Below are 25743 nucleotides of genomic sequence, written 5' to 3'. Positions count from 1 at the left end.
TTTAGACCTCTATTAATGTACATGCTCATTCGCCATGTCGTCTCTCAAAGAACGGTAATGTGCCACACAGGCTCTCGTAGTAGGGTGATCAGATCCGAGAACTTCCACATAACCGTTACAGGCCCTCTCATACAGCTTAGCCGCCTCTGAGAAGCGGGTCTGTCTGTGGAAGAGGTAGGCTAGGTTGTAAACGCTCGTGAGCGTGGAAGGATGCTCTCTGCCGAGCACCTTCTCGCTTGCATCCAGAGCTCGTCGATTCATCTGCTCCGCCTCCTCGTACTTTCCCTGGTCTTGCAGCACTGTCGCAAGATTGTTGATGCTCGTGAGCGTAGAAGGATGCTCTCTGCCGAGCACCCTCTCTTTTGTCTCCAGAGCTCGTCGATTCATCTCCTCTGCCTCCTTATATATCCCCTTCATCCACCGATACGATCCTGCGTTTGTAAGCAGCCTGGCCCACCTTAAAACATCTTCAGTACTATTTGGCTCCTCTTTAAGAATTTTATCAATATGGGGATCCAATCTCTTGCATTCTGGCCAGTTTTTATACTCCCCTGATGGATATTGGTCTGATATGACCTTTAGAAACTCCCGCTTCCACTGTTGTATATTGCTAAATGACGATAGCCACACCTGCGTACAAAATTGCACTAAAGTATGCATTTCGAATATTTCTTTATCAGCCATTACCGCCACTAATAAGTATCCGCGAAGGGTCTCAAGGTCCTCCTCAAGAGCATCTTCCTTGTGGTCGCGTGCATAGGCCTGGAGGGCGGACTCGGGAATTCCCTGTGGATTAAAGAAGCTCATAAAGGAGAGTAAGTTGGCGGCTGACGGCCGTTCGCGACGGATCTGTTCGAAGGTAATCTGCCATGTAGTGACGATCGAGTTCGAGGCGCTCTCGTCCCGACGAAGGTCGCCGCCGTCTCTGTTGAGGAGGTTCGCCTTCTTCTTATGGCTTCTCCAGAACTCGTCCACGTAAGCCGATACCGACATGCGGGGCCTCCTTCGCTTGATGTAAGCGGCAGCCTGGGTTATTGCAAGCGGCATGTAGTTTAGATCATCAATTAGACCTGTCATTGCCACAACATCCTCAGCGCACTCCCTAAGCCTGTTCCGGAGAAGCTGCAGGGCTTGGCTTTTCTCCATTATCGGCACATTGTAGATCGCATCCGGACCGGCCAGCCTCTCCGCTGCATCTGTATTGCGAGATGTGATTATGATCGATCCGCGGCCGGTCTTTGGTAAGAATGATGCCAGTGATTGGTCGCGTGAGCCATGGGCGCCTGGAAAGAACACCTCGACGGAATCGGTATTGTCGAGCACCATCATCCATGGTCCATTCTCTTCGTCGCACAGCCAGGTATGCACCAGCTGGAGCACGTTGCGCTTCGGATCATCTCGTCCTGGAAGTTGTAGTTTATCGGCGATGTTTCGGTACGCCTCCTCGAAACGGGCCCTGGAGCTCGCATGCACCCAGAAAACCCAGGTGTCCGGTGACGCCTGTCGGACCTTGTGCGCGTAATGGATCGCAACCTGTGATTTCCTTGGTCTGTCAGCAAAGTCTTTGGGTCATGGGGCACGCAGCCTACCCGATGCCGCCGAGCCCGACGAGCGCAGCGCGGCTGCCCGGTTGTGCGGTTTGATCTCGCAGCCAGAGCACGATGTCCGTCCGCTCAACGAACTTGGGATCCGGCGGGAAAGGGATGGTCGAGAAGGGTCGGACAGATCGCGGTGGGGCGTGGCCGCCAAAATTGTAGTTGATCGTGCCCCCGCCAGACGCGTGCACGCCGGCAAACACGTGTTCGCCGCTAACTGGCGCTTGGAAGCTGGTATGACTCATGGAAGCAACAGGTTGCATGCCTCTTCATCTCTTGCAAGCACGCTGCCAGTATTTCACCAGATCTTGTTTCAGTCAGGCTGCGTACACGATATGCCTGCGGCTGAGAAGAAGCGTGACGCTGCGTGCGACGAATCACAGCTCAGCTGCAGGAGCGAATCAAAATCGCAGCCGGTCTAGAATGCGGCCTCGTCCAAAACACCAGCAGCACCGGTCGGACGCATATGGCAGTCTCCATTATCACTTTGATGCATGCGATCTGTGCATAAGCTCGCACGGAGTTTGTAACCTAGAGTAACATACAAGATACATGATGCGGTGAGACAACGTAGCAACAAATTCGAACGAACACGATGGGGCAACAACCGTTCTCTCGGCCCATGCTAGCGCAGGCATCTATGACATAAGATTTCAGATCATCCCCCCGCATAGACGAGCCGAACCGAGAGCAAGCGACTGCTGTCCTCGTATCTTAGATCACCTGGCTCTTCCCCGTTAGCTCTGCGGCCCGAAATTGAAGTTGACGGTCCCTCCCGTCGTGTGGGTTCCCGGGATGACGTATTGGCCGGAGATAGGCCCGTGGAAAACCGGCCCATGCGCGGCATTGGCTGCTTGGTCCTGTTGAGGTATGCTGGCCGCGGAACCGTTGCGGCTCCCGGTGTCTTCATTGCCACCAGCCCTGTTCGCAAACATCGGAGACAAACTACACTTACCGTCGCCCGCGGACGCTTTCAGAGCTTTGTCAGTTCGGATATAGCCTTCTAGAATTGCCTTGGACGCCGCGGCCGCCGTCGCCGCTGCAAAATTCTGCCATCCCTTATGCTTGTGGCAGTCCGCATAGTCGCACGCTCCCTTGACCACGATACAGGGAACTTCGTCCCAGACCCCAGCGCCCTCCATCTCAAACGCAATCACGCCTGCTTCCCTCGAGAGCCTGTCTCGGTCGGCAGCCGACTTCATCACGGTATCTCCCGATGCAACCGCCCCCACATGCACTGCCGGCTGCCGAGCCGTATCGCTGTCATGGTGTTCTGACTGCCGTTTTGCCTGGAGCCGTTCCCTCGTGACAAGATGTTCGTCGTCGCATCCGAGATCCGCGCATGACGAGCTGAGGGCCTCGTCGCAAACGGGGTCTACGTGGCTGAAGCAATCGCGGCAACTACATGTCGGCGATACGTGGTGCTTGTGACGGTAGGTCGGCTCGAATAGCCTGTCTTCCGCCGGTCCGGGGTAGTCGTACTTGCCCCGACGCCTTGTCTGGGCGACGTTGGCCTGCAGCTGCCGAAGAAAACGGGCAGTCCGTTGTTCGAGCTGGTCGAGGCCCCGGTCGGTCTCGAATAGAGCGAGCAGATTGCGGACGTCTTTGTTCGGCCGGCCAAGATTGTCCTCGACGGTGTTCTTGCGTACAAACTTGTCAGGATACTGCCGGCCGAAATCGTACTGGACGACGGTCTTGCTGATGACTACATCGCCTAACAAAAACTTCGCCGTCTCGGCCGCAAGGCATAGCTCCGCACACACCGACTAGGAGGGCCAGTTGCAAGCCTCCGTAGCTCGATCGCATGCTTGCGGCCGCGCTGGCCGCGTTAGTCTTGCCCATGTGCGGCAAAAGGGCCAGAACGACATTGTATTTGCCCACACGGCCAGTCGTATAGCTGTTGGGGTCTCCCGTCGCTCGTCCGTATCGATCGCCATTTTCATCCCAGAACTCGTCGAAGATGTAAGACACGGCGTCGTACTCGAGCGGCAGTGCGCAGATGATTGCGACCTCGAAGTCGTCACGGCGAGAAGGCTGCGGAGATGACATGATCAGATGGGAAGAGGACAACCTGAGTGTTTGGAGCCTCGCTTTCGAAGCAGCTCAAAGCTCAGTGCGTGTTGACAGATGCATGGTGTTTGCACGTGGCTAGGAGCCTGTTCAGCTGCGGGGCTTCCAAAGTAGGGCTGTTCCAACAGCGCTTCGAGCGGGCAAGGCTGCACTTTGCACCCCATCCATTCCACAACCACACTTGCGAACGAGTTGCTACTCCCAGAGAGCTATGCCCCAGCGACAGCGGTGACAATGGACGTACCCACTCATTTTCATGACACAGTCAGTGGTCAAAATACCATCGCCGCCCCGCAAGCATCCCATGGCGGATCGAACAACTTCTACTTCTACGGACCCGACGCGCCAGCCGCCGCCCGTAGGCGAAATCCACCCAACCCTCGCAAGCCATTCTCGACAGTGCCCTTTCCACCTGATCCCGACTTTGTCGACCGTCCCGATATCCTGAAATGGATGCATGGGAAATGTGCCAGACCTGCTTCTCGTATCGCGCTCGTCGGCCTTGGCGGCATAGGGTAAGTCTAGAGACAGCGCAACTATATCGCCCCTCGACTCACGATCAAAGAAAATCGCAGCTTGCCATTCAATATGCGCATCAAATCCGACAGCGCGCGCTCAACACATGGGTCTTCTGGGTGCATGCTAGCACTCGAGGGCGATTTGAGGAGGCCTACCGGTCGATCGCGGACAGGCTCGAACTACCCAGGCGGAACGATCCCGATGTTAATATCTTTCGGCTGGTAAGCGAGTGGCTCCGCGTCGAGGAGAACGGGTCGTGGGAGATGATCCTCGATAACGCCGATGACGTCGACGTCTTCTTCTCAACTACACAGGAACGACTTGCCTCGTTCTTACCGCAGAACTGTAATGGATCCATCGTCGTTACATCACGAAACATGGATGTAGCAGAAAGATTGGTAGGCGGTTGGAGTAACATCCTTACGATCCCAGCGATGAAAACCGAGGAAGCATGCCAACTTCTGCAAGAAAAACTCGAGGTTGGCTACGACGCCGGAGCAGCTACCGATTTAGTCCGTGCTCTTGACCATATGCCTCTTGCCATTACGCAGGCCGCCGCTTTCATCAACCGCCGGGCACCGCGAATGTCCATACCCACATACCTAAATGAGTTCCGGGGGAGCAACAAAAAGAAGGCAAGCATCCTCAATAAAGATGCAGGCGACCTCCGTCGGGATGAGAGCGCCTCTAACTCGATCGTCACTACATGGCAGATCACCTTCGAACAGATCCGTCGCGAACGGCCGTCAGCTGCTAACTTACTCTCCTTTATGAGCTTCTTTAATCCACAGGGAATTCCCGAGTCCGCCCTCCAGGCCTACGCACGCGACCACAAGGAAGATGTTCTTGAGGATGACCTTGAGACCCTTCGCGGATACTTATTAGTGGCGGTAATGGCTGATAAAGAAATATTCGAAATGCATGCTTTGGTGCAATTTTGTACGCAGGTGTGGCTATCGTCATTTAGCAATATACAGCGGTGGAAGCGGGAGTTTCTAAAGGTTATATCAGACCAATATCCATCAGGGGAGTATAAAAACTGGCCAGAATGCAAGAGATTGGATCCCCATATTGATAAAATTCTTAAGGAGGAGCCAAATAGTACTGAAGATGTTTTAAGGTGGGCCAGGCTGCTTACCAACGCAGGATGGTATCGGTGGATGAAGGGGATATATGAGGAGGCTGGGGAGATGAATCAACTTGCTCTAGAGACAAGGGAGAGGGTACTTGGCAGAGAGCACCCAGATACGCTTATGAGTGTCCATATTCTTGCAGGGGTGCTGCAATACCAGGGAAAGTACGAGGAGGCGGAGCAGATGAATCGACGAGCTCTCGAGGGGTATGAGAAGGTGCTCGGCAGAGAGCATCCAGACACACTCACGAGCATCAGCAATCTTGCATTGTTGCTGCAATACCAGGGAAAGTACGAGGAGGCGGAGGAGATGAATCGACGAGCTCTGGATGCTTGGGAGAAGGTGCTCGGCAGAGAGCATCCAGACACGCTCACGAGCATCAGCAATCTTGCGTTGGTGCTGCAATACCAGGGGAAGTACGAGGAGGCGGAGCAGATGAATCGACGAGCTCTCGAGGGGTATGAGAAGGTGCTCGGCAGAGAGCATCCAGACACGCTCACGAGCATCAGCAATCTTGTGTTGGTGCTGCAATACCACGGAAAGTACGAGGAGGCGGAGCAGATGAATCGACGAACTCTGCATGCAAGGGAGAAGGTGCTCGGCAGAGAGCATCCGGACACGCTCACGAGCGTCAGCAATCTTGCGTCGGTGCTGCGATACCAGGGAAAGTACAAGGAGGCGGAGCAGATGAATCGACGAGCTCTCGAGGGGTATGAGAAGGTGCTCGGCAGAGAGCATCCTTCTACGCTCACGAGCATCAGCAATCTTGCAGAGGTGCTGCGACACCAGGGGAAGTACGAGGAGGCGGAACAGATGAATCGACGAGCTCTGGATGCAAGCGAGAAGGTGCTCGGCAGAGAGCATCCTTCTACGCTCACGAGCATCAACAATCTTGCGTTCGTGCTGCGATACCAGGGAAAGTACGAGGAGGCGGAGCAGATGAATCGACGAGCTCTGGATGCTCGGGAGAAGGTGCTCGGCAGAGAGCATCCTTCTACATTCGCGAGCATCAACAATCTTGCGTCAGTGCTGCGATACCAGGGAAAGTACGAGGAGGCGGAGCAGATGAATCGACGAGCTCTGGATGCTCGGGAGAAGGTGCTCGGCAGAGAGCATCCTTCCACGCTCACGAGCGTCAACAATCTTGCGTGGGTGCTGGGATACCAGGGAAAGTACGAGGAGGCGGAGCAGATGAATCGACGAGCTCTGGATGCAAGCGAGAAGGCGCTCGGCAGAGAGCATCCAGACACGCTCACGAGCGTTTACAACCTAGCCTACCTCTTCCACGGACAGACCCGCTTCTCAGAGGCGGCTAAGCTGTATGAGAGGGCCTGTGACGGTTATGTGGAAGTTCTCGGATTTGATCACCCTACTACGAGAGCCTGTGTGGCTCATTATCGTTCTTTAAGGGAAGACATGGCGAATAGTGTGCAAAAACAGTAATCTACACTACAGTACAGCATCTGTCAAGAATGAAGTACTTGTATTTTATACTTCTGTGCTGGTATTAAAGCTGGAGTGAAGTGAATCCCCGCCAAACGCAGGTCTTATCCACCTGTCGACTTCCAGCCTACTGCCCTGCCGTTGTAGATAGTAAGATCGCGGACGCAGTTTTGCTGCGATTACTCTCCGGGGAAATCCGAGGACAGGCTGGTGAATGAGGCAGCCCAATAGTAGAGGCTAGAAGTTGGAAGCTGGGCTGTAGTACAGTCGCCGCATCGCGGAGCGTTGAATGCGCACGCGCAAGGCCGGGCCGTGTTTGCGACACCAAACGCGCCCCGTGCCGACCGCGTTCCCACAGGCTCACTCCACCCTGTGCGCGTCACATCAACACTATCCTCGACGCAGTCAGCTCACGGCAGCGGAGACGTCCACTCGAGCGCTGACACGGGATGTACATTGCATGGTACTAGTCACGCTTCTCTGCCCTGACAGTTGCTGCATCTCGCTCCTCAAGTCTGCGATGCGCCGGGTGAGCAGATTGGGTTTCGTTTGGTGGGTGATTGTGCTTCGCGCATTACTTGTCTGGTCGGTAGCCGAGGATCAACATGCGTCCATCTAATGATTGCTTGGCGAGCACCGAGAACTTGCAGCCTGTTTTTCGACTTGAGGTGCGACGTACTCGTTCAATCGAATTGCTCGGCGGTAGTCTGTTCCGATCGCAGGCGTACACGACTTTTACCCGGCCGTTAGGAGTCTTCGAAGACTTTCCCGTCGTGAATGCATATCCTCGAGGCTTCGCCCAAGCATTAATTGCTTTGAATAGAGACTCTCGTGATTCATATTCGCGTTCTGGTGGGAGGACATCATCGACAAATGAGATCTGCGCCATTGTCGTTTGGTTGCTTCGCGACTCAATTGCTGGATATCCTATGTTGTGGAGAGCTATGGACTGCTGCCCGCAAACCACTTCGGGGCAAGGAAGCGAAGGTCAGCCGAACAAGCACTGATACTGCTGCAGGAGCAGATCTATAAGGCATGGAGGGCCGGCAGGGTGCTCAGCCTAATCAGTTTCGACGTCAAAGGCGCTTACAATGGAGTGTTCAAAGAACGACTACTGGAGAGGCTGAAGGCGAGAGGCATACCTGGTGGACTGGTGAGATGGATTGACGCCTTTTGCTCTGAACGAATGGCCACCTTGGTGGTAAATGGGCACACGTCACAGCTACGGGAGTTGCCACAGGCAGGTCTCCCGCAAGGATCACCGCTGTCGTCGGTGTTGTTCTTGTTCTTCAATGCAGATTTAGTGCAGAGAAGAATCAACGCAAAAGGTGGTTCGATGGCATTCGTGGACGACTACTCAGCCTGGGTAGTGGGACCAACAGCGGAGGAGAATCGAGCCGGCATCCAATCAATTATAGACGAAGCACTGGGCTGGGAAAGACGGAGCGGTGCGACGTTCAACGGAGACAAAACGGCCATCATGCATTTCACGCGAAACGCCGCGCGTACCAGCGACAAACCGTTCATGATCAAAGGAAAAGTAGTCAAACCAAAAGCGAGCGCCAAGATCCTGGGAGTGGTCATGGACGCGAAACTGCGGTACAAGGAACACATAGCTAGAGCCGCCGCAAAGGGGCTCTCGGCTGCTATGTGTTTGAGAAGACTGAAAATGCTGTCACCGCGAACGGCGAGACAACTGTTCATAGCAACAGTAGCTCCCACCATGGACTATGCGTCCAGCGTGTGGACGCACTCATGTGGCATTAGAGAAGCTGCTTGGCTGGACAAGGCACAGATGGTCGGAGCACAGGCGATCACGGGAGCTTTCCGGACCGTCGCAACGGCGGTGGCAGAGGCCGAAGCTAGCATCCAATCGGTGCAAGAACGGCATGCGCAAGCGGCAACAAGGTTTTGGATCAACCTCCGGACCCTTCCCAGGACACACCCGTTGGCGACACTGAAAGTGAAAGTGTGTCGCCGATTCGTATCGCCGATGCAGAGGATTGCTCAAGTGCAAGGGGAAACAGCCAATGAACGAATGGAGATCATTCGGGAGTACGCGTTACCACCATGGCGAGACCGTATCCCGGTGTCGTGCGACCCTGACCGGGAGAGAGCGACGGAAGAAGCAAAGAGGGTGGATGGCATAGTCATTGCCACCTGCTCCTCGCAGAGAAGGGGCATGGTAGGCATGGGAGGTGTCGTACGAGACACGGCGATCAATAACGATGACGAGGTAGTGGCCAGCTACTCCATCACTCTCGGATTGACGGAGGAGCTGAACCTATACATCGCCGAGCTGGGAGCTATAGAGATGGTATTGAGATGTATGCCGTCTGGACTCTGCCGGCGGGACATGACTGTCATGACGAGCAGCCGCTCCGCACTAGAAGTCATACGGCGGCCACGACAACAATCCGGCCAACAGATCATACGGCAAATATACGACCATATCAAGCGTCTCGAAGACGAGGGCCACTCTCTCCGGATGTTGTGGGTTCCAGCAGGAGAAGAGGATTTCGCGCTGGGAACAAAAGCCAAAGCAGCAGCGCGGAAGGCCACAGAAGGAGAATGCAGACCAGACGTGCCACCACATCTAGCAAGATCCACAAGGATAAGACTAGCGATAACCAAGCAGCGGCAAACAAGAACACTACCAGAAAGAGTCGGGAAATACTCGAAGCAGATAGACACGGCACTACCAGGCAAGCATACCCGTACTCTATATGACCCGCTGAAGAGGAAGGAAGCAGACGTACTGTCCCAGCTCCGCACCGGAATGGCGAGACTTAACAGCTTTCTGTGCAAGATAGGAGCAATGGAATCGGACACTTGCGAATGCGGGCAAGCATCAGAGACAGTGGAACACTTCCTATTCCGCTGCACAAAATGGACCGCGCAACGAGAAGGCATGCTGCGATGCTCACAGACAAAGATGGGAAACCTATCATACTTCCTGGGAGGAAAGGCGGCGTCTGACGGTGACAAATGGGCGCCAGACATGCGGGCAGTACGGGCGACGATCAACTTTGCCATTGCAACGGGGAGGCTTGACATGGACCAGAAGCCTCAGGCACACTAACTATTCAGATTGAATCCTACTAACATCATACAGTCTCATTTTGGCAGACCGTGCTTCAGCTGCTGAGGATAGGATGCTGAACACTTGGAGAAATTGGCCTTCAAGCAGGCCTGTCACTGCATATACATCAGATTGGACCAGTCAGTAAAGTAAAATTGTGGGGCTTCGGGTGATTATGGAAGAACCGTACGAAACGAAAATAGCTTAGCGCAAAGGCCCTCTGGGGTGTGTCCCCCCGGGCGAAATAAAATCCATCCATCCACACTTCCCACCCGTAAAATGATCCGGCCTCCCAGCCAGCCGGCTACACATCATACTGTTAGGGACTGTAACCTAAATTGGGTGTCGGGGGACATGGCAGGGGTTGCCTTGCACCTTGGCGTCAAAGTGTGTGGGCAGTTCGCATGAGTGGTTCGCCATACTGGGGCGCCCGTGGATTCTCGCGTATCCACGCTCAGGCACTGCGCCCCCCCAGCGCTGTAGCGGGGAGCCCGTGGATGCGTATCCGCGCCCAGCACTGCACCCAGCACTGCACCCAGCACTGCACCCAGCACTGCACCTTTAGAAGAAAGCAGGCATGATCACATTGCCTATAAGAATGAACGTTATAGTCCCCTCCAAGTAGAAAACTCGATTAAGTGTCGTGCCATTGGGCTTGGTTCTCACTGAAGGTCATAACGTTGCTATCTGCGTCACTTGAGCATATCGACCGGTGCCGAAGGAGGCAGACGATCGGGGGAATAGGGTCGACCGTGACGGGGCTGTGGGGAGAACAAACATGATGTACTGCCAATACAGTGTTGGGCGCAGTGCTGGGCGTAGTGCCTGAGCGTGGATACGCGAGAATCCAAGGGCGTCCGTCGTGCTGCTAGTCTATATGTATGATCTGAATGTCGTAGAAGCTTTCATGGGAAACCTGTACGGAGGGCGGGGCATCTTCGATGTGGGCTTGTCGCTCTTGACCTAATTTTGTCCACGGTTAATGACGATAGCTCGGTCTTTCCTGCCACAGCAGGTCTGGGCTATAAAAGCGCGACAAGTGCTATGCAATGTACATCCCGTGTCGTCACTCGTGTGTGAATCTCTGCTGCTGTTAGCTGGCCTCTTCAAAGACGATGTTGACATGATGCACTGAGGGTGTGGAAAATGCGATGGTGTAGGGCGTGTTTCGCGTCACAAACGCACCCTGCTCGCGACACGTTCACACTCATTATCCCGTTTGTGAAAGTTGCAATCCCAATGCTGACCCAGTCACCATTTCGTTCACAGTGAGCCACACGACCTTTGAATGCATATATTCTTGACGCAGACCTGCCCTACCCGATCGCAGGCCCACGCTGCCCGGCCTGGACTTCCTTTGTCCTCTGATGCAGCTCGCTCGTCACGCAGCAGAGCAGCTGGGCGGTCCGCAGATTAGAATGAACCCTGTGTGTGCCGGCGGGGGCGGTGAGGTTGAGCGGCAGGCAAGAAGCAAATCCGAGGGATTCGGGTTATGCAGGAGCGGCTAGCTCAGCCTTATTCGCCTCCAATGGGAGAGCCTTAGGCAGCCAAGACGCAGTAAGTCTCTCTATCACACTCTGACGGCTTTCTTTTCCGAGTTGTTGGTGGTGGCAATGCAGCGTCGGCTGTCGTGGCAGTGCGCGTGCGTTGGTACCAGCAGCACCTTTCGTGACAGCCTGATGCATGCTCAATCTGCCTCGTGCCTCCTCCATCTTCCGTGTCCAAACACGAATCGGCCGCAAAACTCTTCGTGATCCTCGCCCTCCACCAAACGCATTTCCTTTCGTTCATCTGTGGTATATGCCTCTGCCAACGGTTATTGTGCGCATCTACGAACCATCACCTGCCGGATGGCTTCCAGGACGGAGATGGATAGAAAACGACTCCAGCACGATGACCATGCCGAGACAAGCTCCTCTTACCCGACAAAGCGGCAGAGGACTTTGACTAACGACCTGGGCAACACTATCCACGAGCCGCAAAACGGATCGCCTTCGCACGATGATTACACCATCGCCTGGATCTGCGCGCTGCATATAGAGATGGCAGCAGCCCGTGCCATGTTAGACGAGATTCACGAAGACCTGCCTCGATATGCGAACGACAGTAACACCTACATGCTTGGCAGCATCAAGAAACATAATATCGTCATCGCGTGCTTGCCAACAGCACAGTATGGAACGAATAACGCGGTGAACGTATTGACCCATTTGATCCGGACCTTTCCGTCAATTCGCCTGGGTTTGATGGTGGGAATCGGAGGCGGGGTACCGAGCATGGCCGATACACGTCTGGGCGACATCGTAGTGGGAACGAGGGTGATGCAGTGTGATCTAGGGAAGATTATCGGGGATGGACAGATCTGGCGGACAGCAACTCCAAGGATTCTTCAACATCAGGTTGGCACACTTGTGTCCACTTTGCGTTCAACACATGAGCTGGAGCCCAGTCAAGTCCCATCCATCCTGGAGGAGAGGCTCGAGGAATACCCTGAGTACGGTCGACCGAGCTTACCAGATTACCTCTTCCATGCCTCGTATGATCATGTATCTTCAACGCCAAGCTGCGACGGATGCGACGACTCGAAGCTAGTTCCACGAACAAGGCGGGTGTCGGGCGATCCGCTGATCCATTACGGTGCTATCGCCTCAGGGAACCAAGTCATGAGAAGCGGCACTGCCCGGGACGATATTGCTCGAGAACTGGATGTTATATGTTTCGAAATGGAGGCTGCTGGCCTGATGGATATTCTACCTTGCCTTCCAATTCGGGGCATCTGCGACTACTCGGATTCTCAAAAAAGCAAAGAATGGCAGAGGTACGCAGCAGCAACTGCCGCTGCATACGCCAGAGAACTACTGTCGGCACTCCCTGTAGCTAAAACACAGACAAAAGCTACCAACGTGTCTAATGCTCGTAAGTTGGTCCAGTCATCTCGAGTTTCGGCTACCATGGCTAATATCAGGTGTGTAGATCGAGACTCATCGAACGATCACCGGCGGCGCCTATTAGATTCTCTCAAGTTTGATCAAATTGACGCTCGCAAATCAACTATCAAGCTCCCTCACTTCAAAACCTGCAGATGGTTCCTCAACCACCCCGACTATCAAGCATGGCTTGATCCCGGAAAGTTAGAGCTGCATCATGGTTTTTTGTGGATTAGTGGCAAGCCAGGTGCTGGCAAATCGACTATAATGAAGTTCATATACTCGAGCATGATTAAAAAAGACCGTCCCCGGTGTGCTGTCACTGCTTCCTTTTTCTTTAACACTCGGGGCGACTACTTGGAAAAGTCTATCTTGGGCATGTATCGATCATTGTTGCACCAACTGCTCGAGCGGTACCCCGATCTCCAAGCAGTTTTAGACAATCCGGACCTTACTCCCCATAGTCAGGATGGCTGCCCTTCTTTAGGTGTTCTCAAGGACCTTTTTCGCAATGCAGTTTCCTCTCTCGGTCAGCGCTCATTTACTTGTTTTATCGATGCTCTCGATGAGTGTGACGAGCAACAAGTTGTGGATATGGTTCAATACTTTGAGGAGCTGGTAGAGCAGGCCACGGAGGGCACCCTGCTCCGAGTCTGTTTCTCTAGTCGACATTATCCCTACATCATGCTACGACATGGGATCCGGCTGACACTGGAAGATCAGTCAGGTCACGCTGAAGACTTAGAAACCTACATTGGAAGCCGCCTCCGAATCGATGATGGTGCACTTGTCGAAGTGCTGCAATCCCACCTTCTTGAGAAAGCTGCTGGAGTTTTCCTATGGGTTGTCCTCGTTGTGGAAATTCTCAATAAGGAATACCGACGTGGTCGACCGGCTTTATGGACGAGACTAGCAGAAATCCCCAGCAGCTTGAGCGACCTCTTCAAGGACAGCTTGAGGCGCGACAATGACAACATGGAAGACCTGCTGCTTTGCATCCTCTGGATCCTTTACTCAGAGCGGCCTCTACAACCGAAAGAGTTTTACCATGCTCTCTGGTCTGGGCTGTCGCCCAATGAAATGGTCGATTCAGGGATTCCAAGTACTACCGTTGAGAGATATGTCATTAGCTCCTCAAAAGGGCTGGCTGAGATTACAAAATCTAAGCAGCAGCCAACGGTTCAATTCATCCATGAGTCCGTCCGAGACTTCCTTATCAAGGACAAGGGTCTCCATGAGCTTTGGCCGGATCTTGGATTTGACTGGGAGACTCCAAGTCATGAGAGGCTCAAGCAATGCTGCAGCGCCTACATAGATAAGCACCTAGCGCGCATTTCTACGGTTAACTCCGACGAACAAGGGGGAATCTCAAAGCAATTCCCATTTTTAGAGTATGCCAGCTGTCATATGCTCTACCACGCCGACGCCGCGGCGAGTGCGATTCCTCAGGATGAATTTTTAACCAAGTTCTCCACTTCTGACTGGATCACTATCATCAATCGCTTTGAAAGGTACAAGGCTCGCCAATACACCCCCGATGCAAGTCTTCTCTATATTCTCGCAGACAAGGGATTCGCGGAGCTCATCCGCACAAGGCCAAAGAAACACCTGTGCGCTTATATTCCGAGAGAGAGATACAGGTATCCATTGTTTGCTGCTTTGGCCAACGGCCACAAGCATGCAGTTGCTGCACTCCTAGATCTGTCTTCAAGATTCTACAATGGGGTAGACATTGCAGAAGGTCTGACGTGTAGGAAAGACTTCACGGACTATAAAGATCGAACCCCGCTATCTTGGGCTGCTCAGAATGGCCGAACAGGCATCATTGAGCTGCTTCTCCAGAACAGAATGGCCGTCATGGAGGCGGATAGGGGGGGCCGACGGCCACTCTCACGAGCCTCAGAAAATGGTCATGAAGCCACAGCCAGGCTTCTCATCGAGAAGGGAGCAGACGTCAATGCAAGCGATAAGGATGGCAAAACACCACTCTATCGGGCCTCAGTTCAGGGTCACGAAGCCACAGCCAGGCTTCTCATCGAGAAGGGAGCAGACATTAATGCAAGCGATTCCTTTGACCGAACGCCACTCTCCTGGGCCTCAGAGAAGGGTTACGAAGCCACGGCCAGGCTTCTTCTTGAGAAGGGAGCAGACGTTAATGCAAGCGATTCTTTTGGCCAAACGCCACTCTACTGGGCCTCGCGGAATGGTCATGAAGCCACGGCCAGGCTTCTTCTTGAGAAGGGAGCAGACGTTAATGCAGGCGATAACAGTGGCCAAACGCCAGTCTACTGGGCCTCGCGGAATGGTCATGAAGCCACGGCAAGGCTTCTTCTTGAGAAGGGAGCAGACGTTAATGCAAGCGATTCTTTTGGCCAAACGCCACTCTACTGGGCCTCGCGGAATGGTCATGAAGCCACGGCCAGGCTTCTCATCGAGAAGGGAGCAGACATTAATGCAAGCGATTCCTTTGACCGAACGCCACTCTCCTGGGCCTCAGAGAAGGGTTACGAAGCCACGGCCAGGCTTCTTCTTGAGAAGGGAGCAGACGTCAATGCAAGCGATCCGGCCGGCCAAACGCCACTCTACTGGGCCTCGTGGAATGGTCATGAAGCCACGGCCAGGCTTCTTCTTGAGAAGGGAGCAGACATTAATGCAGGCGATCAGGCTGGCCAAACGCCACTCTACTGGGCCTCGCGGAATGGTCATGAAGCCATGGTCAGGCTTCTTCTCGAGAAGGGAGCAGACGTCAATACAAGCGACAACAACGGCCAAACGCCACTCTACTGGGCCTCGCAGAATGGCCATGAAGCCACGGTCAGGCTTCTCATCGAGAAGGGAGCGCAGTTACAGCTCACCTAATTCCGGCTTCCAGTAACATTGAACAAGAGGATACAATCAGGTGTTGCAGGATCAACGGTTGTTATTAGCTACCCCTTTGCATCAGTAATAAAGTTCTACGAAGTCATGGCCAGAGAACTGGGTGCATACATCACTCGCCATACGTACGCTAGTGCTGAGCGGTACGGGCTGCGGCTTATCGCGTCTTGATCGCGTCTGTGTCGCGTCACATTTAGCGTGGTTGGAGTAATGAATGGTCCACAGGCGAAACCAGGTCTATGTGGCTGCTCAGCCAGGAATGCAGGATTCACCGTCCATCAGGCTCGGTCTGCATCTACCGTAGTGCTTGACGCAACGCCATCGCAATCAGCACATCGACTCCCTTGGTCGTAGATTCTCCCATCCAATGCTGATCCAGAAAAATGCCTAGGGCATATGTTCGCTCGTGAATCCACCGTGAATCAATCGCCCCGCCAGCCGATGCGTGACACTAGTGACGCGCAGGGGATCATGCATCCGCCGCTTGTGGGCTTTGCAACGAATTGCCATTTTCCGCCAGTACAGCAATGCACCGGCGTTTACCTCTATTTCGCATTATACGGACGATATGGAAGTGGCCTACAGGTTGTAGGGACATGATTTACGGCCAGTTTAAATTAGATATGTATTCACTGCCAACATCGGACTGCCAAAAGACTCTGACGAGGTCAAGCAGTTGAAATGTATGAACTTGTGCATACTTGGTGAGATCTTCTAAATCAACTTACATACAGCCGCGCAGGCCATTAGGGATAGGTCTTCTGGGCGCTCACCGAGGCACCAGCACATGGGAGATGTCACGGCATCGGATACCTCCGTCAAAGCACTCGACGCACAAGTAAAAACCCCCGCTATCACATACTCTGCAAGAATATCCACAGCCTTTCCGAATGCTCAGTGTACAGGCGTCGCACCAAGCGGATTCATGATCAAACGGAATAGAGGCGGCATTGACAGGAGCAGGGTCGTCGGGGATAGGACTGCCTGCCCTTTCGGCATGCTGCACTAGGAGCTGAAGGACTCGAAGATTGCCAGTACGCCGCGCCCACCAGAAGAGACTCCGACCAAAACCGTCTTGGCCCTCAATGGTGATGCCTCCAGCCGCGAGTAAAAGCTCCACCACTTCGAAGTGGCCGTTCCTCACGGCAGCAAACAACGATGTCGAACGGTACCAGTCCTTGCTGCCCGGGTCAATTCGCCCATCAGCAAGCAGCGCTTGAACCACATTGTTGTACCCACATCTGGAAGCGAAGAACAACGCTGTACGACCATGATTGTCTGCCCTGCTAGTTTCGACGCCCAGAGTTATTAGCAGTAGCCTGACCACCTCGATGTGTCCATTCTGTGATGCTGCATGTAATGGCGTCCACCCGTCCTCATCTGTGACTGTGACGCTAGCACCCTTCTCGATGAGCAGCTTGACCACCTCCATATGTCCATTCTCTGATGCCGAATGCAATGGCGCCCACCCGTCCTCAGCTGTGATTGTGACTCTAGCACCCTTCTCGATGAGCAGCTTGACTGCCTCGATGTGTCCATTTAGTGATGCTAAATGCAATGGCGTCGACCCATTCTTGCTTGTAACTGCGATGCTAGCACCCTTCTCGATAAGCAGCTTGACCACCTCGATGTGTCCATTTAGTGATGCTGAATGCAATGGCGTCCACCCATCCTCATCTGTGATTGTAATGCTAGCACCCTTCTCAATGGGCAGCCTGACCACCTCGATGTGTCCATTTAGTGATGCCAAATGCAATGGCGTCGACCCGGCATTGGTAGCAACTGCGACGCCAGCACCCTTCTCGATAAGCAGCCTGACCACCTCGATGTGTCCATTTAGTGATGCTGAATGCAATGGCGTCCACTCATTATTGTCGGTAGTTGATATGTCGGCATTCGCATCAAGGAGTATTTTCACAACTTCTTTGCTCCCCTTTGCGCATGCAACGTGGAGAGCTGATCTTCCAAGGTCGTTTCTATCATTCACGTCACAACTCTGTTCTTTTACCAAAATGGTCGCTACACCTGTTAACTCGAGCTCCACTGCGTAATACAGCGGACCAGGTGAGGTGGATTCAGTCCCAAGTTTCTGAAGTCCAGCATTCTGCTCATCGTACCATGCCCTCCAACCATTCCAGGCGTGATTGCTTCTATCAAGGAATCGGATGGCAAGCGTCGACATCTCCCCATCGGTGCGCAAGCCTGACTTGATATGGTGATGCCAAGACGCTGCTGCGTAGTTGCGGAATGTCATGTCGAGACAGGGCGGGTGATCTGGGGCCTCTTGCCAAACTCGCTGGATATTGATGTAGTGAAGACAGGCCTTGGCAAGCAAGGTGTTTTGGTATTCATCCTGCAAGCGCTCGTTCTCTCGGATCCAGCCAGGTGTGGGGAGATTACACAGCAGGTACTGCTTGACGGAAAAGTGTGTCAGGTGCACTGTTCGTAGGCCAGCGGAGGTGTCCGAGTGCTGGCTCCTGACCTCCAAGAGAGGCCCACAAAGACGGACTATTCCCTTGTCGATGTAGTCGTCATCCACAGCGTCGGGGAGAGCTTCGATGGGCAAATCTTCGGATTCGTCGATAAGGACAGCTTCGGTGACCTCGCAGACTGTCAGGGGCCGTAGTGCGAATGCCGCCCAGCGCAATAGGGCGTAGATACGTGGCCTCTCCCCCTCTCGGGCCTGGGTGATTCTCTGCCAGCTTCGGTCGTATAATTGGTCCAGGCCAGTCGGAGTTTCTTCAATGGTGTGCTGGAGCTGTTTCTTGTTCATCCCTTTCCTCAAAGATTTCTCCTGCATCTTCAGCCAGAGGAACTGGCCTTCGCATTGATCGGTCATTGCTTCGGAGAGGGCAGATCGGACATCGTCGCTCTTGTTGGGCAGTTGTCTGTCGACGATGTCTCTGGAATAGGCGGCCGTGTCGGATCGTACGTCATCGGGTGCAATCTCGTATTCGGCAAAGCTTTCGGGTGTGTCGTCTGTGAGGGCGGTTCGGATCTCTGGCTCGGCGCGACTGACCACGAGAACACGAGTGTTCGTCCCAACAACCGCCTTCTTAACAGTTTTGATGAATTTGGTGACCGACGTGCTTCTGTCGTCCAAGTAAGTGCATTCGTCTAGACCGTCGACAATGAACATACAGCCGGGAACAACGCGGAGGAGCTGTGTCAAGAGCATGACGGCGTTCGCACGGGTCGCGACGGGATCCGAATCAGCCTCCCATTTCTGGCGGACGTGCTCGAACGCGCCCTCGTGCTGCGACACGATCTGGGAAATCCATGATCGTACGGCCACGACAGGGTCTTCGCGGCTCTCGAGGTCGGATGAGAAGAAGAAATGGGCGACGGGTGTCTTAAGGGTGGACGAGAGGCGTTCGACGACGTGCGCGCACAGAATCGTCTTGCCGAACCCTGCGGGTCCGTTGATCCACAGCAGCTTTGCGCCTGCGGGGAATTCTTGGTCGAGCCAGTTCTGGAATGCGGGCCGGTGGAAGATCCAGTCGCAGGTGCCGACGAGCCTCTTCTGGACGGAGTCATGGTAGCGTTCGTTTGGGGACCCGCCGCCGAGCCAGGAGTGGATTGCGCGTCGCGTCTCGGCTTCGCTCCGTTAGCGTGACACTAGAATGTTGGAGATGACGCCTTACCTCTGTTCGCCTCTTCGATCCGGGCGAGGATCCGCTGCAGCTCAGCGGGCCAAGCATGGTCCGAGGAAGTTCCTGATCTCCATTAGACGATGAGCATCGAGGCAACGTTCAGATACGCACCTAACCCGGACGCGAGCTTGTCGGTGCGCCTGGTGTCCAGCTCGTGTACCGGCCGCGTACCCTGCACTGCATCGGCGGGCACCAAGTTGTGCAATTGTTGCACCAGCTTTTCGAACAGCTCGACCTGATCTGTGCGCTCTGTCTTGCCCCAGAGCGACCAAGCCAGCTTCCGTCACCTCGTGCCGTGAGGCCGGGGTCGGAGCGAGCCCAACGAGACGTCATCACTTGGCGTCATTGCCCGGCTGGTGCGGTGTAGAGACGTGTCACTCGCATCACAGAGAGTATTAATGATCTGTAAAATATCCTGTACCGTCGCAAATATATCGCGGTTTTCGAGAGCAGGGTGATGGTCTTCCGACCGCATCGTTTCTTCGAACCCGACGCGCCGACCCCATTCCTCGAGGCGGACCTCGGTAGCCTTGAACTTGGTGTCTAGTACGTGCGAGTCGGGCCCGAATGATCGGTAGGTCTGCACCTTGTCCACAGCCTCTAGGCAGGAGCTGAAGAGGCCGGCGAGCCCAACGACCCCGACGGTGAGACCAACAGCGTCCATGGCGGTGCGATCGATGGACGTGATGGATGCGATGGGTTTGATGGCTTTGAGCTGAGGTGGAAGGCGGCATCTCGATATAACCCCGCTCAGCACTGCCACTCATCGTGCGCGAGGCTGTTTGCTCTGCATGCAGAGCGTGGGACCACCCACCTTCTCCATTCGCACCTGAACAGCCTCCTATCCGGCCGTCCTTTCCTATTTAATCATGTCTCTCTATGACCTCGCCGCGACCACTTAAGCAATGCTCTGAACGTGTATCATAGAATAGTCGGTCCTATGCAGGAACCCGATACATTAAAAAGCGGTCTGATGGCCAGGTCAGACAAACGCAGGAACATTGTCGAACGGCTTGGCCGCCCCTTTTAAGTAGTGGCAGCTCAAGTGTCGCAATCGAAGCCTGCGACATATCGTGCCGCCACAGCCAAATGAGGCGCCGGAAGACTCTAGGTCTCATAAGCTCACGTAATAGGCCGGGGGCATTAATAACCTGGCCAAGAAGTGTCGTCGAATCGCATGGCTCTCTTCTCAACTTCCAAACAAGTTTATTTCTCTAGTCGCCCTAAATGTCTACAATACAATGCAATACAATGCAATTTATTACGCCCGGCGGCTTAAGCCGAAAGGACTACACCTTCTCAAAAAAAAAAAAAAAAAAAAAAAAAGGATTTGGCGCCGCCTGTTAGTCGGGTGTTAGGTTTGAGTTCTGCCGGCCCAGTCGTTGCAGCGAACATGCACATAAATCTTGCCCCACCCTACCTACGTTCTAACAGGCGGCGTCTCGACTTTTCTCGACACCTCTCTGCCCCTTTGACAAAGGGCAGTCATAACGCGTGTACCAACGGGCTGCTCCGACAAGATTGAGGAACACCCTGGGAAGGCGTTGGATGCTACGTGCGCTGCCGACCAAGCGCCGTGCCCGTGCCGCCGCCGTTGAGCCTGGCGGGCTGGCGGGTTCGTAAGGTCCTCAACCGACCCCACCCTTACGAATGGATATCCGACGGCGACGTAGTCTATGGCTGCGGCCTAACTAGACCCTCCCATCAAGAGTCTGCGAGAGAGCTCCGAAGTCGATGACGGGAAACCTCTAGACGAACTGCAACACCGCGGGATCAGGGACCCGGGCTTGAGAATAGGGATCTGGGAGTTTTTTGCGGGCTAGGGGATTCTGAGTCCTTCAAACGACGGAAGGATGAGGACTTGAATTGTTGTACGCCGCTTGCACCTGTTGGTTTTTTCTCCCGGCCGAGGCCAGGGTTTTCCAACGGGGAGGCTCGAACCTGTGAGGCATGTAGTGTTTAAAGGGATCTGGGGTGTTCTGGTGCAGCTTGGTATGGGATGGATGTGGATTACCGTTGATCTAGTCCCCCCGAAGTGCAAACTGACCCGGACGGTCCAGATGCTGGCATAGCTAGATGGACTCGCACGCCTTATGCCCCTCGGGAGGTGTGGTCCAAGGCGTTAAACATACGAACGAACGAACGAACGAAAGAAAGGGCACTAATTACTAATATATACATACATTGCCAATTTGTGTCCTTGTCTCCTTAAGCCATACTGGGTCTGCTTCTTGCTTGATCTTCCTTGCCTGCTCTGTCTCTCTCTCTGCGGATTCCCGTCGTTTGGTATTATTACTAGCGGACTAGCTTGAAGCCTATTCTTCAAGTGTTCAGTGTCCTATTGTGCACATCAAGATCATGGCTATAAACTTAGAATCGGCTCAAGTCGCAACACTCTGTGCACATGAAGATCATAGCTATAAATGAACCTGGACCCCTTCAACCCACCTCTTGACAAAGTTATTAAAATTAGACAGTGTGCTGTTATGACTGCCATAACTGCCGGGTCCAAGCCCAGATAGTCTGACATAAGGTGGGGAAGGTATGCAGCAAGCGCTACTTCGTCATCCACGGTAGGAATGGGTTTGGGAAGGCGAGATTAAGGCCGTTATTGCTTGTAACGGGCTATGTAAGTACCGTTTTCCGAAATGGGGGGATAGTATGGTCTTGTAGGTATCGAGGTTTTTGTTGGAGCAGCTTGACGATGGCCTCGTGCTGATAAGCGGCGGCCCACGATAGTGGCGTCCGACCATCTTCGTCGTTAGCCTCGACGTCGGCGCCCTTGTCGAGGAGCAGCTTGACGATGGCCTTGCGCCCCCTCTTGGCGGCCCACGACAGCGGCGTCCGACCACGTTCGTCCTTTGCCTCGACGTCGGCGCCCTTCTCGAGCAGTAGTTTGACGATGGCCTTGTACCCGCTACCGGCGGCCCGCCATAGCGGTGTCGTCCCATCTTCGTCCTTCCCCTCGACGTCGGCGCCCTTCTCGAGCAGCAGCTTGACTATGGCCTCGTGCTGATAAGCGGCGGCCCACGATAGCGGCGTCCGACCATACCTGCTGTCCTTGGACTCGACGTCGGTGCCCTTCTCGAGCAGCAGCTTGACGATGGCCTCGTGCCCATAATCGGCGGCGCGCGATAGCGGCGTCCGACCATATCTGCTGTCCTTGGACTCGACGTCAGCGCCCTTCTCGAGCAGCAGCTTGACGATGGCCGTGTAGCTGGTACCGGCGGCGCGCGATAGCGGCGTCGTCCCATCTTCGTCCTTCCCCTCGACGTCGGCGCCCTTCTCGAGCAGCAGCTTGACGATGGCCTCGTGCCCAAAAACGACGGCCTTCCATAGCGGTGTCGTCCTATCTTCGGCCTTCCCCTCGACGTCAGCGCCCTTCTCGAGCAGCAGCTTGACGATGGTCTCATGCCCCTTCTCGGCGGCCCACGATAGCGGCGTCTGACCATACCTGCTATTTTTCGCCTCGACGTCGGCGCCCTTCTCGAGCAGCAGCTTGAAGATGGCCTCGTGCCCATAAGTGGCGGCCCGCCATAGCGGCGTCATCCCATCTTCGTCCTTGGCCTCAACGTCAGCGCCCTTCTCGAGCAGCAGCTTGACGATGGCCTCGTGCCCATTCTCGGCGGCCCACGATAGTGGCGTCCGACCATGCCCGCTGTCTTTCGCCTCGATCTCCGCGCCCTTTTCGAGAAGTAGCTTGACGACGACACGATGGCCATAGTACGACGCTACCATGAGATCCGTAAAATACTCGGGAGTCCTCATATGTGTAGTCTCCCAACAGATTCTAAACCACACCGAGTAGCTCTTCGAATCCGAATCACAAATTCTCAGAACGAAAGGTATAATAGCAGCGTCATCGATGATATCAGCCTCACGGAAGTGAGCGCCCCAAGTTTGGGCCGAGTAATCTAAGAAGGCGTGTCTATCGAAAGAGTGGCCGGCTTCCCCATTCGCATCTGTCGGTAGACTAACGTTGGAGTTGAGGAAGTTCAGATAGAGCACGCAGAGTTCCGCAAGAACGGCGTGTGCGTCTTGGGTAGTGATATAGTGATGCCAGTGCAGCTCTGACGAAACAGTTGTGGGCGATGCCAAATCTGCGAGGAGAAACTCGCGAGCTGTTTGGTGAAGGAAATAAATACTGCCTTGATGGATTGAGACGAACAATCCACACCAAGATCTGAGACGCGTCTTGAAGTCCTCGTCATCCTCCAAGTCGAGGTCGTGGATAGACTGTGATGTGTAGTCTATATTCACGGCAATGTTCATTTCCGAGAGGGTTAATGGCCGACTCTCGGCCAACACGATACTCAAGGCTTTCCGAACCATCGGATCTTGCTTAGACTTATTAAGAATTTGCTCATATGCCTCATTGACACTCCTTGGAAGTATTGCAATGATGGACTCGACCCCCTTTGGTGTCTTTTTAAAGTTTTCCTTCTCCAAGTAGTCGAACACAAGGTATACCCAGAGATAAGTGCGGTGGGTAGTCTCCTGTAGTCTTTTCTCCAGGTGGCTCTTGATTTGACGTGAGAGGCGCTTTTTCATCGACAGCTGATTGATCCGGTGCGTAATGACATGATTCACCTCCTGGCTGATCGTTTCTGACTCTTCCTCTCCAGGTATACGGATATTTGGAAAAGCGTCCAATAGGCCGCGGAACTTGGACACGACCTGTTCATACGGGCGGCAGGTTAGAAGATACTTCAACTTGCCATGGCGCAAATGGTCACTGCGGAATTGGCTCTCCACATTCCGCATCAGGTCCGCAAACTCTGATTCAGCACATTCATCCAGGGCATCAAGGACCATGATTACAGGTCCTGCCTGAGGATCTTTTATAGCGTTTCGCAGAACCTTCCAGAGCGATTCTGTAGAGTTGATCATGCCTTGCCCATCCTTGCGGAATTGTGTCATGGCGTGTTCGATCAGAGACGGCTTCTGAGAGAAGAGCTGGTGTAGCAGTGCGCAAAGTGCTTGCCGGACGGTGTTCTGGTCTTGGTCTTTAAAGAAGAAGTAGCAGATGGTTGTCGATCGTAGCAGGCCGTGGTCGATCAGGTACTTGGCCAGCACCGACTTTCCACAGCCAGGATCCGCCGAGACTAGTAGGGGGCCAGACTCCTGGTCCAACCACATCTGGAAGTGCTCATGCTTGAGGAACCACATGCATGTGTCTTCAACCCTTTCTTCCACTCGGTCTTTATACCACTCGTATGTGGCGTCCCTGCTGCCGGTTGTGAGGCGGAACAGCTGGTGACACTTTTGTTCGTCTTTAGACAGCCTTTTCTTTGCTAGATCTTTCTGGGCTTGGAGATGCTCTTTTGCAATTTGACGGTGCTCTTTTGCAACGTCCCGGTGCTCCTCTGCGACTTTATGGAGATCTGCAAATCGGATTAACAAGTATTAATAGAAATGATTCTAAGACCTTGGCATACCAGATAGAATATCGCCGAACTTCTTTTCAGCTTCAACCCTATTTGGAGCTATTCGGCAGAGAAGATCCTTCGCATATGCAGCAGCCACCATCGCTGCATAGCCCTGCCACTCCTTGTTCTTGTGGGAATCCGAGTAGTCGCAAATACCGCGGATAACTAGGCAAGGAAAGTGGTTCATCAGCCCCGCCGCTTCCATTTCAAAGCATAGAATGTCTTCTTCTGCGGCAAGCTTATCCCTGACCGAAGCATCCTTCATCAGCTGGTTTCCCGAGGCAATAACGCCGTAATGGATTGCCGGATTATCCTCGACTTGAGTCCGTTCGGATCGCAGTATCAGCTTGGATAACTCAGTACCACAGGCTGCCGCGCAGCTTGAGTCGTCATCTACAGGATGCACGAATCCAGACTGATACAGCCTGTCACTACTTGGGTCTGGCCGGCTGTACTTCTTCTGCAGTCTTTGGTTCTTTTGGGCAATGTCGTTTATCTTCTCTTCGAGACCATGGCCTTTCCTCTCGTACTGTGCCTTGAGTCCATTCACTGCCGCCCGTAGGACTGCAGGTGGTTGGTTCAAGACGCCTGTTCGTTGGAAGCTCCGATTTTGAATAGTTTTGCCAAAGTCGTACTGGAGCACGCCACTCTTCCCATCTCGAGGAGCGCTGACCACGATGTCGCCCAGACGGATATCATGCTTTCGACTTGGCGCACCACCGCCAATGCCGACCATCAGACCAATTCTGACATTAGGAAAGCTGTGCATCATATCGCTCGCGACACTGGCAGCGCGGGATGTGCCATACTCCCCATCGGGCAAGACAGCGATGACGGCATTGTGTTTCCCTATTTTGCCCAGTGTATAATCATTGTTGTCATTGGGCGACACATGTTCTGGTCCTTCGTGTTCCTCGTCGAGAAAAGCTTGTGCGGCAACGTATTCCGTACTGACGGCGCATATCCAACCGACTGTGTAGTCGTTCGGTTGAGACATGTCCGCTCGCAGGATGAT

General features: G+C 54.0%; 8 protein-coding genes across 8 annotated transcripts; 2 read left to right on the top strand and 6 right to left on the bottom strand.

Moving 5' to 3' along the window:
• Positions 1 to 12: 12 nt before the first annotated feature.
• On the bottom strand, positions 13 to 3644 carry BGZ61DRAFT_483478 (uncharacterized protein; the record flags this gene model as incomplete). The annotated part of the gene is made up of 5 exons (XM_046249502.1): positions 13 to 1543; positions 1590 to 1812; positions 2141 to 2233; positions 2551 to 3309; positions 3359 to 3644. 5 exons carry the CDS (start codon positions 3642 to 3644, stop codon positions 13 to 15), a joined length of 2892 nt encoding a protein of 963 aa, XP_046098377.1.
• Positions 3645 to 3879: 235 nt separating this feature from the next.
• Positions 3880 to 6904, top strand: BGZ61DRAFT_116342 (uncharacterized protein). The gene has a single exon (XM_046236997.1). The coding sequence runs from the start codon at positions 4115 to 4117 to the stop codon at positions 6758 to 6760; it is 2646 nt and encodes an 881-aa protein (XP_046098376.1). The 5' UTR covers positions 3880 to 4114; the 3' UTR covers positions 6761 to 6904.
• Positions 6905 to 11416: 4512 nt separating this feature from the next.
• On the top strand, positions 11417 to 15742 carry BGZ61DRAFT_116355 (uncharacterized protein). The gene is made up of 2 exons (XM_046236998.1): positions 11417 to 12758; positions 12816 to 15742. Exons 1-2 carry the CDS (start codon positions 11693 to 11695, stop codon positions 15626 to 15628), a joined length of 3879 nt encoding a protein of 1292 aa, XP_046098375.1. The 5' UTR covers positions 11417 to 11692; the 3' UTR covers positions 15629 to 15742.
• A 480-nt stretch (positions 15743 to 16222) lies between these two features.
• BGZ61DRAFT_429601 (ankyrin repeat-containing domain protein) lies at positions 16223 to 17078 on the bottom strand (the record flags this gene model as incomplete). The annotated part of the gene is made up of 1 exon (XM_046243782.1): positions 16223 to 17078. One exon carries the CDS (start codon positions 17076 to 17078, stop codon positions 16416 to 16418), a length of 663 nt encoding a protein of 220 aa, XP_046098374.1. The 3' UTR covers positions 16223 to 16415.
• Positions 17079 to 17390: 312 nt separating this feature from the next.
• On the bottom strand, positions 17391 to 17828 carry BGZ61DRAFT_364255 (ankyrin repeat-containing domain protein; the record flags this gene model as incomplete). The annotated part of the gene is made up of 1 exon (XM_046241505.1): positions 17391 to 17828. A coding segment is annotated over one exon (438 nt), but the record flags the coding sequence as incomplete, so codon positions are not given.
• Positions 17829 to 17927: 99 nt separating this feature from the next.
• Positions 17928 to 19963, bottom strand: BGZ61DRAFT_320357 (ankyrin-1; the record flags this gene model as incomplete). Its single annotated transcript, XM_046238928.1, has 2 exons — positions 17928 to 19118; positions 19793 to 19963. Coding segments are annotated over 2 exons (1362 nt in total), but the record flags the coding sequence as incomplete, so codon positions are not given.
• Positions 19964 to 22047: 2084 nt separating this feature from the next.
• Positions 22048 to 22449, bottom strand: BGZ61DRAFT_310064 (ankyrin repeat-containing domain protein; the record flags this gene model as incomplete). Its single annotated transcript, XM_046238799.1, has 1 exon — positions 22048 to 22449. A coding segment is annotated over one exon (402 nt), but the record flags the coding sequence as incomplete, so codon positions are not given.
• Positions 22450 to 22713: 264 nt separating this feature from the next.
• On the bottom strand, positions 22714 to 25725 carry BGZ61DRAFT_298384 (uncharacterized protein; the record flags this gene model as incomplete). Its single annotated transcript, XM_046238660.1, has 2 exons — positions 22714 to 24683; positions 24738 to 25725. Coding segments are annotated over 2 exons (2958 nt in total), but the record flags the coding sequence as incomplete, so codon positions are not given.
• Between the last annotated feature and the right edge of the window lie 18 nt (positions 25726 to 25743).

The sequence above is a fragment of the Ilyonectria robusta genome (genome assembly GCF_021365365.1).
Source record: "Ilyonectria robusta strain PMI_751 chromosome Unknown BGZ61scaffold_25, whole genome shotgun sequence".
NCBI classification, from domain to species: Eukaryota; Fungi; Ascomycota; class Sordariomycetes; order Hypocreales; family Nectriaceae; genus Ilyonectria; species Ilyonectria robusta.
The sequence above is the reverse complement of the archived record's forward strand: the minus strand, read 5'-3'. Positions and strand labels throughout refer to the sequence as shown.